General features: G+C 43.0%; 2 protein-coding genes across 3 annotated transcripts in view; one reads left to right on the forward strand and one right to left on the reverse strand.

Annotated features, from left to right (window-relative positions):
* Fntb (farnesyltransferase, CAAX box, beta) overlaps nt 1-15,404 on the forward strand; it is a 110,487-nt gene that overhangs the window by 23,253 nt on the left and 71,830 nt on the right. Inside the window, exon 2 of the mRNA XM_008852136.3 lies at nt 9,329-9,393. Within this exon, the coding sequence (XP_008850358.1) occupies nt 9,329-9,393 (65 nt within the window). The remainder of the gene's footprint in view (nt 1-9,328; nt 9,394-15,404) is intronic.
* Nucleotides 10,665-15,404, reverse strand: part of Max (MYC associated factor X) — a 118,155-nt gene continuing 113,415 nt past the window's right edge. For both annotated transcript variants that reach the window (XM_008852134.3, XM_008852135.3), the window contains one exon: nt 10,665-10,734. In XM_008852134.3, coding sequence (XP_008850356.1) covers nt 10,665-10,734 — 70 coding nt within the window. The remainder of the gene's footprint in view (nt 10,735-15,404) is intronic.

Here is a 15,404-nt window from a genome sequence, read left to right on the forward strand (position 1 = left end):
TCATGTGTCTTTTTGTTTACTTTTTGGGCATGAAAAGCTGGTTCCTTTAAGCTTCCAGTTCTCTCTTTTGATTTTATATTGGAGTGGCCAGATTGCTTTTGTCTTCAGGAGTTCCCACAGAGGCCTAAGTCAGATGAGGATCAGATGCTCTCAGGCTTTCTCCTAAGGTCTGGATCCCTCCAGGAACGATGTCCTAAGGAATTTGGGGGTTGTACTGGCCTGGGACCAGGGCCCAGGAAAATGCTGGTCTCAGGCAGCTGGTGGATGTGCCACCCAGAGATTCACAGGGAGATGGGGGTGGGAAGAAGCCCCAACTGCTCCTGGAGACCAGGAGAGAGCTGGGGATTCCATTTTGACTCTGACAATTTGCCATCTTTTCTCTGAACACTTTTTCTTTGAATACATCTCTGGCTTACCATCTTTTGGTTTGGCTTTGATTCTCCCTCCTTGCTTTTGGCCTTTGATCTGATCCTGTGTTGAAGGATGGCAGGTAGTCAGGAAGACAGTGACAAAGAGGACTGGCCAAATGTAAGCTAATGAGGGTTTAGAAGAAAGGGCTGTTAAGATTACTTCACGTGGAGTCTGCTCTTAAATTTATGCATATGTGTCTGTGTGTGGGTATGTGCGTGTGAGTGCAGGTGCCCGTGAAGTCCAGAAAAGGACTTTGGATCTGCTGGGGCTGCAGTTACAGGTGATTGTGAACCATGCAGAATTGGTGCTGGGAACTGAATTTGGGTCCTCAGGAAATGCAGTATTCACTTAACCACTGAACCTTCTTTCCAGTCCTAAGGAGCTCGAATGTTGAGTCCCTGTTCTTTTTGCACTTGGTAAAGTTCTTAGGTTTTTTTTTTTTAAGACAGGCTTTTAAATAAATTTTTTTTATTTAGTATTTTTATTTTATGTGTATGGGTGTATTGTCTGTGTGTAGATAAGTGCACCTGTGTCGTGCAATGCCACAGAGGATAGAAGAGGCTGTCAGATCCCCTGGAGCTGGAGTTATGGACAGTTGTTAGCTGCCATGTGGGTGCTGAGATTTGAACCCGGGTCTCCTGCAAGAACAACCAGTGTTCTTAACCACTGAGCCATCTCTCCAGCCCCCAAGACAGGGTCTCTTTATACAGCATGGCTACCCTGGAGTTCACTAGGCAGAGCACGTTGGCCTCAAATTTGTGGCCTGCTTCTGTTTCTTCAGTGTTAGGATTATAAGTGTGTGCCAGTGTGCCACTGTATGGGCTTATTCATATGCTTTAAATGAGTAACCTGAATAGTATATGAATTATATCTCAAGAAAGTTCTTAAAAATATACAACTTCTGGGGCTGGAGAGATGGCGTAACAGTTAAAAGTACTGACTGCTCTTGCAGAGGATCTGAGTTTGAATTCCACTGCCCACATTATGGCTAGCAACCATCTGTAACTCCAGTTCCAGGGGATCTGGTATCTTCTTCTGACCTCCTTGGGCATTGCATGGCATGGGTGCACTTACACACATGCAGGCAATATACTTATACACATAAAATAATAATTAAAATATTTAAAAAGGGTATGGTTCCAACTAATAAACTTTGGAGCCAGGGTCTTGCTGTATTGTAGTCCAAGCTGGTGCTGAACTCCCCATTCTCCTGCAGAAAGCCTTAACTTCCTGGTGCTGAGATTATAGGCATGTGCCACTGTGACAAAAGTATGCAAGTTTTTTTGGGGGGGAGTCTTTGAGACAGGGTCTCCCTGTAACCCTAGCTGGCCCAGAACTCACTATGTAGCCCAGGCTGGCCTCAATCTCACAGATTCATCTGCCTCTGCCTTCCCAGTGCTGAGATTAAAGGCATGTGCCACTATGCCCAGTAAATTCTTTAAAAAAATTAAAAAAAAAAACTTTATCATTATTTTTATTTTATGTGTATGCTTGCATTGCCTGCATGTATGTCAGTGCTCCCTGACGTGCAATGCCCCTGGAAGACAGAAGAGGTCGTTGGGCCCCTGGAACTGGAGTTAGGGACAGTTGTTAGCTGCCATGTGGGTGCTGGGATTTGAACCCAGGTCTTCTGCAAGAACAGTCAGTGAGTGTTCTTAACCGCTGAGCCATCTCTCCAGCCCCCCCCAATTTTTTTTTGTAATTATGTGTGTGTGTATGTGTGTCTGTGTGTGTGTGTGCACGCATGTGGGCATGTGCACATGAGTGTAAGTATCTGAGGAAGCCTGAGGTATCAGGACTCCTGAAGTTGGAGTTACAGGCACAAGGGGTTGTGAGCTGCCCATTGTGAATGCTAGGAACTGAACTCAGGTCCTCTACAAGAGCGGCAACTGCTCTTAACTGCTGAGCCATCTCTCCAGTTCAGTATACAAGTTCTTTTTTGGAAAAACATTTTATTATTTTTATTTTATGTATATGAGTGTCTTGCCTGCATGTATGTAAGTGCACCTGTGTTGTGCAATGCCCACAGAGGTCAGAAGAGGGTGCTGGCTCCCTTGGAACTGGTGTTATGGACAGTTGTTAGCCACCACATGGGTGCTGGGAGCTGAACTGGGGTCCTCTGCAAGAGCAGCCAGTGTTCTTAACCACTGAGCCATCCCTCCACACATATACACGTTCTTAAGAGACAATGAATTAATTATCCATTCTTATAAATAACTGGCCTGTAATAAGTGTTCATTAGAACTTGTAACCTGATTGATCAGTATCAGTCAGCTAGGACTAACTGCATTGAAATGAAACCGTGTGATTAGGAAACCCAAAGAGAAATATATTGGGTGTATTTTTAGTATTTTCCACTGAGTATTATGACATATTTCCATGTTTCTGTCAGGTATTTTAGTATAGAAATAAACTTTCAGTTTCCTTGTTTTGTATTTGGCTGCTTATGTTGCCCAAGTGGGAGCTAAAGCAGTTCTTAACTGGTGTGTAAGTGACAGAATTCCAGGAAGAAGATGGACTCCTCCATTAGCATTGGATACTATTGTGGATTTGAATAGGTTTGTGTATGATATTGAATGCTCCTTACAGTTCGGTTTGTTTCTTTCAGGATTTGTCAACTCAGGTATCATAGCCAAATCTTTATTTATTTAATGTTTTTGCTGGTATATGCTACATTTGTATTTTCCTAGCCTATTCCGTTTATAGCTAAGGAAGGCATGACGGGAATACTGTCTTGTGTTCCATTTATGCAGGTGCTTTATATTAGTCCCATATGAGTATTTGGAATGGAAAAAGAAATGTGAGCAATCTGGGACAAGGTTCTGTTTCTCCCAAGTCATGTTTGATGCTTATTTCAGTCTGTTTGCACTGTTAAAAATTCTTAGCCAGATCATCCCTCAAACTCATGCACAAATACAAATACTAAAGCATGTCCCAAAATCAAATATAAATGAGTTTTAGCTGCCATTTTAGATGGTTCATATCACAGCCCCTCTCATCATCACAAATAACTTTTGCACATTTGGCAAAAGAACTAGAAGCTCTTACTCAATGGTGTTTCAGAAATAACGCATTGTGTTAAGTTTCCCAGGCGAGTGGGACATACAGCTAATTCAGTGATAAAGCACCTACCTCACATGCTCAAAGCTCAAGGTCCATCCCCAGTACTGCAAAAAGAGGGGAAACATTTCCTAGGAATGAGATCATTATATAATTTACAATTTCAAGGAGAACATGTCCCACTACAAAGATTAAGAATGAGGAGGAAACTGGGCGTGGTGGTACACATCTGTAATTTCAGCACTCAGGAGGTAGAGGAAAGACCAGGAGTTGAAGGTTACCCTTAGATACATACTGAGTTCCAGACTTGGTGTGGTGGTGTCTGCCTTTAATCCCAGCACTCAGGAGGCAGAGTCAGGTGGATCTCTGTGAGATAGAGGCCAGCCTGATCTCCATTGTGGCTTCCAGACCAGCTGGGGCAACAGGGAGACCCTGTGTCAAAAAACAACAAACAAAAAGACATAGTGAGTTCCAGGCCAGCCTAGGCTACAGCAGAGGCTATTTCAAAAAACAAACAAACAAACAAACAAACAAACAAACAATTAAGGAGCTGTAAAGATGGTTCAGCAGTTAAGAGTGCTCACTGTTCTTGCAGAGGATCTGGATTTGATTCTCAGCACCTAAGTCAGGTGGTATACAACTGCCTGTAACTCCAGTTCCAGAGTATCTGACACCCTCTGACTTCCAAAGGCACCTGCACAGAGGTGGTGCACATAAACTCACACAAGCACACACATACACATTTAAAAAAATCTGGGTGTGTGCCAGGCTTGGTGGTGCATGCCTTTTATTCCAGCACTCAGGAGGCAGGTGGATCTCTGTGGGTTCAAGGCCAGCCTGGTCTACGTAGCAAGTTCCAGGCCAGCTGGGGCTACTGAGAGACCCTGTCTCAAAAAGACAACACCAAAATATCTAGGTGCTAGAGAGATGGTCCAGTGGTTAAAAGCACTAGCTACTCTTGCAGAGAACCTGAGTTCAGTTCCCAGCACCCACATAATGGCTAGCAACTGTAGTTCTAGGGGATCTGACGCCCTCTACTGGCTTCCACAGGCATTGCATGACACAGGTACACCACTGTATGTACAGGCAAAACACTTGCCCTTCTGGCTTCCATAGGCATTGTATGACACAGGTACACTACTGTATGTACAGGCAAAACACTCATACGCATTAAATTTTTTTTAAATGAAAGAGCCCAATAAATGAATGAAAAACAAACAAAATCTGGTGTTTCCACACATTATGGTGTGGTCCTCTAAAAGGACAGATACATCTGGCTTCTACTGTGGAGATATATATGTGACATAGAACCAGATTTTCTATATCACTGGTATTTCAGCAGTTGATGTTCTTGTAAACTTTCTAGATGATTTTTATTTTTATTTAAGATAGTCAATCTGATGGTAACAAATAGAATCCTTGACAGGAGCTAATTGTGTATTTGAGAGTGGCCCAGTTAACAGAATACCTAGACACCTTTACAAAGTAGGAAAGAATAAACCTTTACGCCTGGGAATATAGCTTACTGGTAGAGTATTTGCCTGCCATGTGCAAGGCCCAGCACCACAAAAACAGAAGAAAGTATATCTTTTAAAATAGGGGATGAAAAATGATTTTCCCTCTACTCTTTTAAGTTCTTGTCTGGGATCCCTATAACAAAAGAAACTTATTAGCATATATGTCATGTAAACATGGGAGCTACCTGGGGGAAAATGGTCTAAGAATACCAGTTTATATAACATATTTCATTAAAAACAAATAAGAATGGGAGGAAGGGTAGTTATGGGGAGTAGACATGGAAAAGTAAACAAAAATTATACAGATTTAAGAGATGCCTTTTCCTTGGATTGGAGCTTTTTTGTGATTTATTCCTCTTCACAGAACAGAGTGAGACACTCTTACAAATGACCATTTCCTGCATAGATGTGAATTTCTCTTACAAAAAGCTACTTACCCTCTTGTTTTCAGAGCTTCTCTTGACTCTGCAGTACCTTAAAATGGTCAGCACAAAATAAACCTCTGCCACTGAGGCATATTTTGGTGTAACAGATTCAGGTGTGTTACAGAAGCAAGAGGTTGCCTTCAGTTGCTCCCTAAGTGACGGTGTCAGGGAGATAAACTTACAAACTGCATTAGTTTTGTTACTGGACCAAAGATGTTCTCACTGCTTGAAAACCAATACTTAGGAGCTTAGTGTTGAGAGAAAGGAAATCAGCTTTATTCAAGTGCCCTGAGAAGATGAGATTTAATTGTCCTGCTCAAAAAGACCATTTTAGTGAACTCAGAAGTTCACATTGGCTTTTAGAGGGAAGGAAGGGAGGTCTAGGGGGCATTGAACAGGTCATGTGCTTGGCGGGGTCTTGCATGTCTACCTTGATCTCCTAAGGCTAGTTCCTATAATTCTTTGGACAAACATTACTTTTCTGAAGCTTAAACTTTATAGCAGTTTACATGCTTTGTGTTGGTTGGTGCGGGGATCTGCCCCAAGGTCCCGCCCGGGAGGGACCTGCCAGGATGAGGGTCAGGGAAAGGTGAGCGTGCTGTCCACCCATTTTGCCAGCCCTCCACACTGAGGACAGTCAGACGAGACAGGGAGTCTTGTCAAGCAGGAGCTCATTTATTGCAGGTGTCACAGAGCTTATAAAGGCAAAAACCAAAGTTTGGAAATCCCCTCGGAAACCCCCTCCCCAGAATGCAGCCAATCAGCTTAAAGGTCAACCTGCCACCGGAGCAGAGTCCCATAGGCATCAATGATGATCATGCGCTGATCACGCGCTGCCCAGGAGTGCGGAAGGACTGGCATCCAATGATCTTCGAAACAAGTCAGGCCGCACCCTGCTTACTTCCTCTCGGTGCCATCTTTGCAGGGCCATCCAGGTCCCCACCAGTTGGTACACAGAATTAAAAAAATAAGGAGGAACGATTGTAAGTTTAGATGTTATCTGAAGGTCCTCTAGTGCTCTGAGTTGTGTAAATCTAAAGAAAGATTAGCAGCTAACATCTCAATCATTTAGGTGTGGCTTGTCTTTAGAAGTTTTGGAGGGAAAGTCAAGGACAGCCAGCAAAGGGGCAACCATTGTTACAGTTTGGATATCATGGATTAGGTTACTTGTGTTGATGTGGTACCAATATCCCCTTATAAACAGGACTATCTCTCCTGCTTTCTCTCCCTCACTCTCCTTTCCTAATATTACTGGAAATTTTGGGGAGCTCTCTCTGGGATACCACATACTACTAGAAATTGGGGTCTCCTTTTGGGGTTCTTAGTCTCATTAAGAAAAGAATTTAAGAATGGATTCAGAAGAAAACTAGATTGTTTTATTGAAGTTGAAGAAAACCCCTAGAGCCAGCAAACTGTAAATCTCAGCAGCTCTCCAGGGGAAAAAGATGGTGAAGAAGAAGAAGAAAGAAAGTGTGGCTTTTGAGTTATGCATGGAGGTTAGCAATGGAGGTCAGACAAGCAGCCACATGGCAGAAGTGTGTGTGTATGGGAGCGGGGTTTCAGGGGGATACTTCAGAGGAAGAGTGAGAAAGCCCAGGTTATCCAGGAAAGCATGTCCAGGCTTTGGAAAATATCTGAAAGAAAGAAAAAGAAAAAAAGGAGGAAAAAGGAAAAGTTATGCTTTTTTGGAGTAATTCATAAAGGCAGGAAGACCTTAGCAGAGCCCATGGCCACAGCTCCATAACTGATTGTGCAGAGAGTGAGGATTTGGGGGAGGAAAAACACATTATCTTACTAATATGGATAATTATTCCTCCCACCTCCTTAGCATGGTTTATGGTGAATAAATTTTCCAGAGGGCTGGTCTCCACCATGTGATTGACAGGTCCAGCTGGATTAACTCTTTTTTGTTTTGGGTAGCTTGGAATGTTAGAGCTTTACCCAAAGTCAGAAGTAGATCCCATTCTTTTGACTAGGAGGAAATATCTTTCCCCTAATGGGATTCAGCAGAGCCCTGATAACTGAATTAATCTGGCTTTCGGTAATGTCTGAAATAGGAATATGACACCTGAGAAAGGTGACATTAAGTCCATATAAAGAAAAAAACACAAAAGGGAAGGAAGCTACAGGGCCAAAGGCCTGCAGACATAGACTACAATAAATAAAATTATGTTGGGGGTGTGTATGCAGCTCAGTGGTAGAGAAATTACCTAGCATATTCCTGGCTTTGGAGTCCCCTGCAAAACACACACACACACACACACACACACACACACACACACACAAGGGATATGTACATGGAGCATAATAAGCACAAAGAAAAACAGGGAGTCAGACATTACCCTGTATTGCACAGGGCAATGAGAATGCAATGAAAGGAATAATAAAGAACAGCCATGGGGGCTGGAGAGATGGCTCAGCAGTTAAGAACACTGGTTGTTCTTGCAGAAGACCCAGGTTCGAAACCCAGTACCCACATGGTAGCTAATAACTGTCAGTAACTTTAGTACCAGGGGATCTGACAGCCTCTTCTGACCTCTGAGGGCATTGCACGACACAGGTGCACTTACCTATGTGCAGGCAATACATGCATACACATAAAACAAAACAAAACAACAAAAACCCTCTATATAAAAAATAAATTAAAAAAAAGAACAGCCATGATAGAGGAAAAATAATTTCTGAGAAATTTCTGAAACAAAGCAATAATCACTACAGTTTTTAAAAGATAGGAAAAACATTCAAATTTCTTTAGAGTAAAAAGAAAAAAAAATCCCTCCACATTGATTTCCTCAGTGCCCACAGCAGTTTGCACTCCCGCCAGCAGTAAATGTTCCCCTATCCCCGCATCAGTACCAGCATCAGCTGTCATTTGTTTTGTTTATCCTTACCGTTTTGACTGGGGCAAGAAGAAATCTCAAGGCAGCCTTGATTCACATTTTCCTGATGGCTAAGAGTGTTGAACATAATCTTAAATAATAAATATTTCTTTAAATATTTCTCTGGGGAAAAAAAAAGAGAGATGACCTTAAAACCATATAGAAGAAGGGGGAAGGGCAAACGACATATAAGACGAGAACACCAAGAGGCACCTCTCTCACCATTTTGTGGGGCTGTTGGGAGGTCACAGGATCTGTATTTGAGTGTGGACTTTACAGTGCAGCTGTAAATGTGGGGCACCCACTCTTCTGTAAATAAACCCCTACCCTATGCTGTTAGTAAATAAATTAAAAAAAAAAAAGCCATGTAGAAGATGGGCTGAAGTTGGGGAAGAGAGAGGACCTACTTTCACCATGAAAATCTAGAGATCCTATTCTAAAGCTGTCCTCCAGAAGGGATTAGTGTCTGAGCTGGAGTTTTGCTCCCACCCTCATGTGTAGTCTCCAGCAGGGAGATCCATTTAGGAGATGAAAAACTAGGGCTCCTTTCTGGTATTCTTTTTTTTAAAATTTTTTTTATTATTATTTTTATTTTACGTGTATGAGTGTATTGCCTGCATGTACATGAGTGCACCCATGTCGTGCAGTGCCGCAGAGGTCAGAAGAGGGCTTTGGATTCCCCTGGAACTGGAGTTAAGGACAGTTTGCAGCCGCCTTGTGGGTGCTGGGAATCGAACCCAGGTCCTCTGCAAGAGCAGTCAGTGCTCTTAACCGCTGAGCCATCTCTCCAGCCCCCTTTTCTGGTATTCTTGGCTGGAGAACCAAGGACATTCCTGGAATTGCTGCTTTTGAGGGGGGGGTCCCTGCCTGCAAACTACCTAGCCAATTCCCATCTTAGAACCTCTGAATCTAGTCTTGAAGAGAACTACACTGAACAACTCCAGTCATTAAGCATTTGTGGCATTTGGAAGAAAAAGTTGATAGCTGTTTCATCTGTATTTTGTTTTCTCTCTTCCATGTCCTGACTTTTTACCAGGCCAAAGTAGAAGAGAAGATCCAGGAGGTCTTCAGTTCTTACAAGTTTAACCACCTTGTACCAAGGTAAGCTGTGAGAAGGAGTCTGAAGGGCTTGAGGGAGCCCATTGTCTTTCCTCCTTGCCCTCACCTAACCAACTAGAGGAGTATTTCCCCAACCAGCTAGACTAAATCTCTGCATTACCCCAAAGCTCAGATAGCAGTAAGATGAATTGTTCCTCCATGATCCATAGGTGGGGAGCATCTATTGTTAGACTGGTGTTCTTGTGACTCAACCTCTACCATCCTATATAAAGAATGGTTCACTTGGCCTGAGCCACCAGTGTTAGGTGGAGATGCCCCTGAGGTCTGACCTCTGAGGTCCAAAGATGGGGAGAACAATGCAAGGTTTTGACTAGTTGTGGCTTGCTGCTTTGGTGTTTCGATGAGAGCTCTCAAGTTTCTCAAACTTGAAAAGCAGGTATAGATTTCAGGGAATGGCAAAGGATACATTTCTTGGATGTGTAATAATAATAATAATGACAATTATAATTATTATTATTCAGTGCTGGGGATTGAACTCAGGGCCTTGAACAGTCTAGGCAAGTGTTCTACCATTGAGCTACATCCTCAGCCCTAAATCATTTGACTAGAAAGCTATGAGAGGTTTGAGCTGCTTCCAGCCTGGCTCTATCTGATAATCATACAACAGATCCCCAGGATGAATTTCCAAATGAGAACTATAATACTTTTTTGATTTTCTTAGGACTTAGCAAGTTGAAGTCTTCTAAGTCCTGTGGGCCAAGAATTCCAAAAAAGGAATTATACAGATTTAAAGATTTGAACCTTTATTCACTGTGTCCCCCCTTCCCTTCCCCCGCCTTTTAGAACTTTGTAATGTTTCACACTAGAATTGCATAAGGTTATTTAAGCTCTTTTTTAGTGTTTCTCTTTCAGTCACAAGTTCTTTCTCCAGAATAATCCTATGTAATATTTCCAGCCATCAGAACTGACCAGTCAAACTTTACGTGGTTGCCATTTTTTAAAACCTTTTTAAGATTTTATTTTATGTGTATGAGTGTTTGTCTGCATGTATGTATGCACACCATGTGCATGCCTGATTCCTGTGGAGGCCAGAAGAGGATGTCAGATCCTTTGGAGCCAGAGTTACAGAAGGTTGTGAGCTGCCTCTGGGTTGTGGGAAGTAAACCTGGGTCCTCTGGAAGAGCAAGTGCTTTTAACCATTGATCCATCTCTCCAGCCCAGAACTTGACTTCTAATTTTCTAATTAAGTCTCTGGGTACTTATTATTGAAAAGTTACATATGACTCCAGCCTTGTTACCTTTGTGCCTTGTAATTAGCCATTGCAGAAAATAGCTGGAAAAGGCAAATGTTTATAGGGAAAGACAGGAGGGAAGGTTAGCATTCTCTTCTTCCCTGGTAAGGCACGGAGGAAAGTATCAGCAACTAGAGAAGCCCTTCCTAAGCCTGCCGGACCAAATCTCTGCATTACTCCAAAGCTGAGACCTCAGTAAGGTGAATCATTCCTCTTGTCATGAGTCACAGCTGAAGATTAGCAAATAACACCATTTATGTCAACAGCTCAGGAGAATGGGCTCTCTCAAATAAAAGAGCATCTAAGGTGCTTTCCTGCCCCCACACAAGCCTGCTCCTACTTCCCCAGCAGTGTTAGGACTCAGTGAAGGTGACGGATGGGATTGCTTTGGGGGGCTTTCCTGCTAACAGTTGTGCCCACAGATGACTCACCTGTTTGGGCTCTGAGTCACTGTCTCCTGCCTGGGGCTCTGTGGACTGCACAGCCCCTGTGTTCCCATGCAAGGGACCTTTGTCTGACATTCTTTTTTCACTTGTGGAAGGCTGAGAGGCCACAGTCTGGAAGAGTGATTGTTGGGGATTGGTGGTAGAGGCAATAAGGGAGAACTCTTCTACCCCAAATCATGTGTGTTAGGTCAGGTGTTGGTGGAAACAAATGTTCCTCTTGGGCTTAGAACCTTCTGGAAAGAGAATATATCAGGGCCTTGGGTTTGTTTCATGAATACGATAGTTTCTCATTTTGTCACTGTTGCCTATGAAAATTAGTGTCTTAAAGGATGATAATTAGCATGAAAACTGATGTTAGCAATATTACACATTTTGGCTGAATAGCAGGGTATATAAATCAGCATATCAATATAAAGTCAAAGTCAAACATAGAGTGAATTTCTAGAATATAAGAATAAATCTAGCCAGGCATGGTGGTACACGCCTTTAATCCCAGTACTCAGGAGGCAGAGGCAGGTGGATCTCTGTGAGTTCCAGGACAGCCTGGTCTACCTAGTGAGTTCCAGGACAGCTGGGGCTACAGGGAGACCCTGTCTCAAAAAGACAAAAAGACAAAAAAAAAGGGGGGGTGTGTGGTGTTGGAGAGATGGCTCAGTGGTTAAGAGCACTGGCTGCTCTTGCAGAGGACCCAGGTTCTAGTCCCACACCAACATGGCATCTAACAACCATCTGTAACTCCAGTTCCAGGGGATCCAACACCTTCTTCTGACATCTGCGGGCATTGCACAATATGGGTACATTTATACAGATGCAGATAATATACTCATACACATAAAATAGAAATAATAAATAAAATATTTCTTAAAAGGAGTAGCAAACACTAGTGATGGGATTCAATCCCCAGAACACCCCTCCCAAAGGAAAAAAAAATCTGAAAACTTATTAGAATTTTAAATTATCACAGTTTTAACATTTTAGTAGTCAAATTTTAAAATCTCAGCCTGGAGGTATAGTGAGATGGTAGAATATTTGTCTAGCAGGTATGAGGCCCAGAGTTGCATCACAAAACAAAACAAAACAAAACTCAAGCAGCAACAAATGAAAGAAATGAATTTTCAGAGAATGACAGTATGATGCAGTGAACATGTACACCCAGATTTTAGCAGTGAATCTAGATGGCATCACTTCTTTGTATTTCTGAGATCATGACACTGATCAGATGTGACATACTGTCAGGACCACTGACCATGCACAGTACGGGATGCCTATGATGCTGAAGCAGGCATTTTCTATTAAGACTCCCAGAGCCAGAGCCAGAAAGTAGATCTGGCGGAGATTCAAGACTGAAGCCAAATGTTGCTGTATTCTACAATTAATCCATTTCCCAGAAGTGAATTTTCTGCCAGGAATGGTAGTGATTGCATATAATCCCAGCACTTAGGAAGCAGAGGCAGGGGATCAGGAGTTCAAGGTCATCTTCAGTCACATAGAAAGTTCAAGAATGGACTGAGAGAGAGAGAGAGAGAGAGAGAGAGAGAGAGAGAGAGAGAGAATTTTTCCTCTTTATGACTTGTCCTGGTGTGAGGTAGTCAGTACCAAGGAACCATTTTTTTCCTTATTTTTTCATATATTTATATATTTGATGGTGGGGATTGAACCCAGCACCTTTGCCTGTTAGGTGCTCTACCAAGGAGCTATACCCTCAGTACTTAAGAAGCTTTTTAATTGTACTTAAAAAATATGTATTTTGTGCCTCTCTCTCTCTCTCTCTCTCTCTCTCTCTCTCTCTCTCTCTCTGTGTGTGTGTGTGTGTGTGTGTGTGTATACCATGGCCCACAAGTGGAAGTCAAAGGACAATTTGTGGGAGTCAGTTTCTTCTTCCCAACATGTAAGTTTTAAGGATTGAATTCAGGTCATCAGGCTTAGTGGCCAGCTGGGCCATCTTGCTGGTGATCCTTGTACTTTTAATAGTTTTGTCAGCATCCTGCTTTATTTATTGTCAGTTTTGGGTGTTTTCTTTTTGTGGATGTTTGGTTTTGTGTTTTTGAAACAGCTCTCATGTTGCCCAGAGTGGTATGTAGTTGAGGATGACCTTGTACTCCTTCATCCACCTCCTAAGTGCTGGGATTATAGGTGGGTACCACCAAGCCCCATAGCCTCCTGTATGCTTATGAAATTTGGATTTTTATTCTTCCTTTTTTTCCCAGTAATATAGCTCAAACTCAGGGTTTAGAACATACTATGCAGTTGTTCTATTTACTGAACTACATCCCCACCCTCTCCATAGGTATTCTTGTTCTCCCCCATTGGGGGAAATTCATTTAATTAGCTTTATTATGAAACCTAAAATGCATAAACTAGGGGCTGGAGAGATGCTCAGTGGTTAGGAGCATTGGCTGCTCTTGCAGAGGACCCAACTTCTGTTTCTAGCACTCACGTGGCAGCTAGCAACTATTTGTAACTCCAGGTCCAGGGAATCTGATGCCCTCTTCTGGCCTCAGTGGACATTGCATACACATGGTACACACATGCAGACAAAACACTCATGCACATAAAATAAAAATAATAAATTTAAAAAAATAAAAAATCTTCAAAATGCCAAAACTAGGTAAACTCATGCACACACACACACACACAGAGTTTTAAAATTGTCTCTAGGACAAAAGTGACCTATGTGCTTCTCAGCAGTAAGGATGCTGACAATGCTATTGAACTGAAAGCTGTCTCAGGCGATAAAGTGTTGCCATGGTTCTGAAGCCAGTGTTAAAGTTCTGAAAGCACTTCTCACTTAGGCACCTGCTTGGCCTCCATGGTAATGCAAATCCTGAAGCATTAGATTTCTTTTTCCCTTCCTTCCTTCCTTCCTTCCTTCCTTCCTTCCTTCCTTCCTTCCTTCCTTCCTTCCTTTTTTCCTTTTGTTCATTCTTTTTTTTTCTTCGTCTTTTTGAGATAGGGGCTTCCTGTAGCGGAACTCACTATGTAGACCAGGCTGGCCTTGAACTCACAGAGATCCGCCTACCTCTGCTTCCTGAGTGCTGGAATTGAAGTCATGCACCACCACACCTGGCCTGAGATGTCTCTGTGGCCTCTCTGAGGCCTTCTTACTGTTGTATTTTGTACTCTGGATGCCTCCCCTGTCACTGCCAGTCAGAGGACACTGTTGTGGTTCAGGTTTGGGGAAGTGTGTTTGCTTGCATTTCATTTTACGTTGTTTCTTGAAGTCTTTCCTTTCCCCCCCACTCATTCTGTACCGGTATTTGGAGAATCTCCAAAATGCCAGTGCTCAGAAGGACTTGGGAAGGAGGCCTGAGCAAGACTGGCCCTTGTTCTATCTCAACTTGGCTCTCAGTCCCATGGGGGATTTGGCCCTTACCCAGATGAACATAAATACAAGTTACCAATGAGACGCTTGAGAGGGACTCCAGGCAGATGTAACTCAGATTGGGATAGCATCTCATAGAAAGTGACATGTAAGCTGAAAACCATAGAATAAGCTAGATTGGCTACTTTAGGGAGTGGCAGACATGTTCTAGACAGAGGGAGCAACATGTGCAAAGTCCTTAGACTGAAGAGAGCAGAGCTCAGTAAGGTAGGGGTGAGATTAGAAGAAAGAGGAGATATTTGTGGAAGACCTGAAAGCTGAGTGGGCTCACCCCATGAAGAAATACAAGCTGCACTGTCACCTGGTATGTGTTTGTAAGTTCCTTCCAATGTTTGATCATTCCCTTTGGGTGTCCTAGCCCCCCATCTCCCTTGCTTGTTAAATGAGTGCCTCCTCATCCACTTGTGTTAGTCTAAACCTTGCACTGTCCCCATTCCCCCAACCCCAGCATCTGTCTTCTTCTATTCCAGCTGCTTGGCATTGAGGCTGAACTCTCTAGGGAAAAGCTTTAGCTTTTCTTTAACTTCCTACACAAAGAATAAAGGAATGGTAAGGGTATGAGACAGCTTGGGCTGCTGTAATCAGCTGCACATTGGGGGTTCTGAAACCCAGGAACTTAGTTTCTCATAGTTCAGGCTGTTGGAAGCCCAAGATCAAGATGCCAGTAGGACTGGTTTATCTTGAGGCCTGCCTCTAGGACTTGCAGATGGCTGCCTGTGCTCAACCTCCCTGGTAGCTCTTTCTTTTTTCCTCCCTCCCTCCCTCCCTCCCTCCCTCTTCTTGGCTTTTTGAGACAGGGTCTCTCTGTAGCACCAGGTGGCCTGGAACTCACTATGTAGACCAGGCTGACCTTGAACTAACTTCTTTCCCTCCCTTCCTTCCTTCCTTCCTTCCTTCCTTCCTTCCTTCCTTCCTTCCTTCCTTCCTTCCTTC

The sequence above is a fragment of the Nannospalax galili genome, unplaced genomic scaffold, assembly GCF_000622305.1.
Source record: "Nannospalax galili isolate Female #2095 unplaced genomic scaffold, S.galili_v1.0 scaffold285, whole genome shotgun sequence".
Lineage (NCBI taxonomy): Eukaryota > Metazoa > Chordata > Mammalia > Rodentia > Spalacidae > Nannospalax > Nannospalax galili.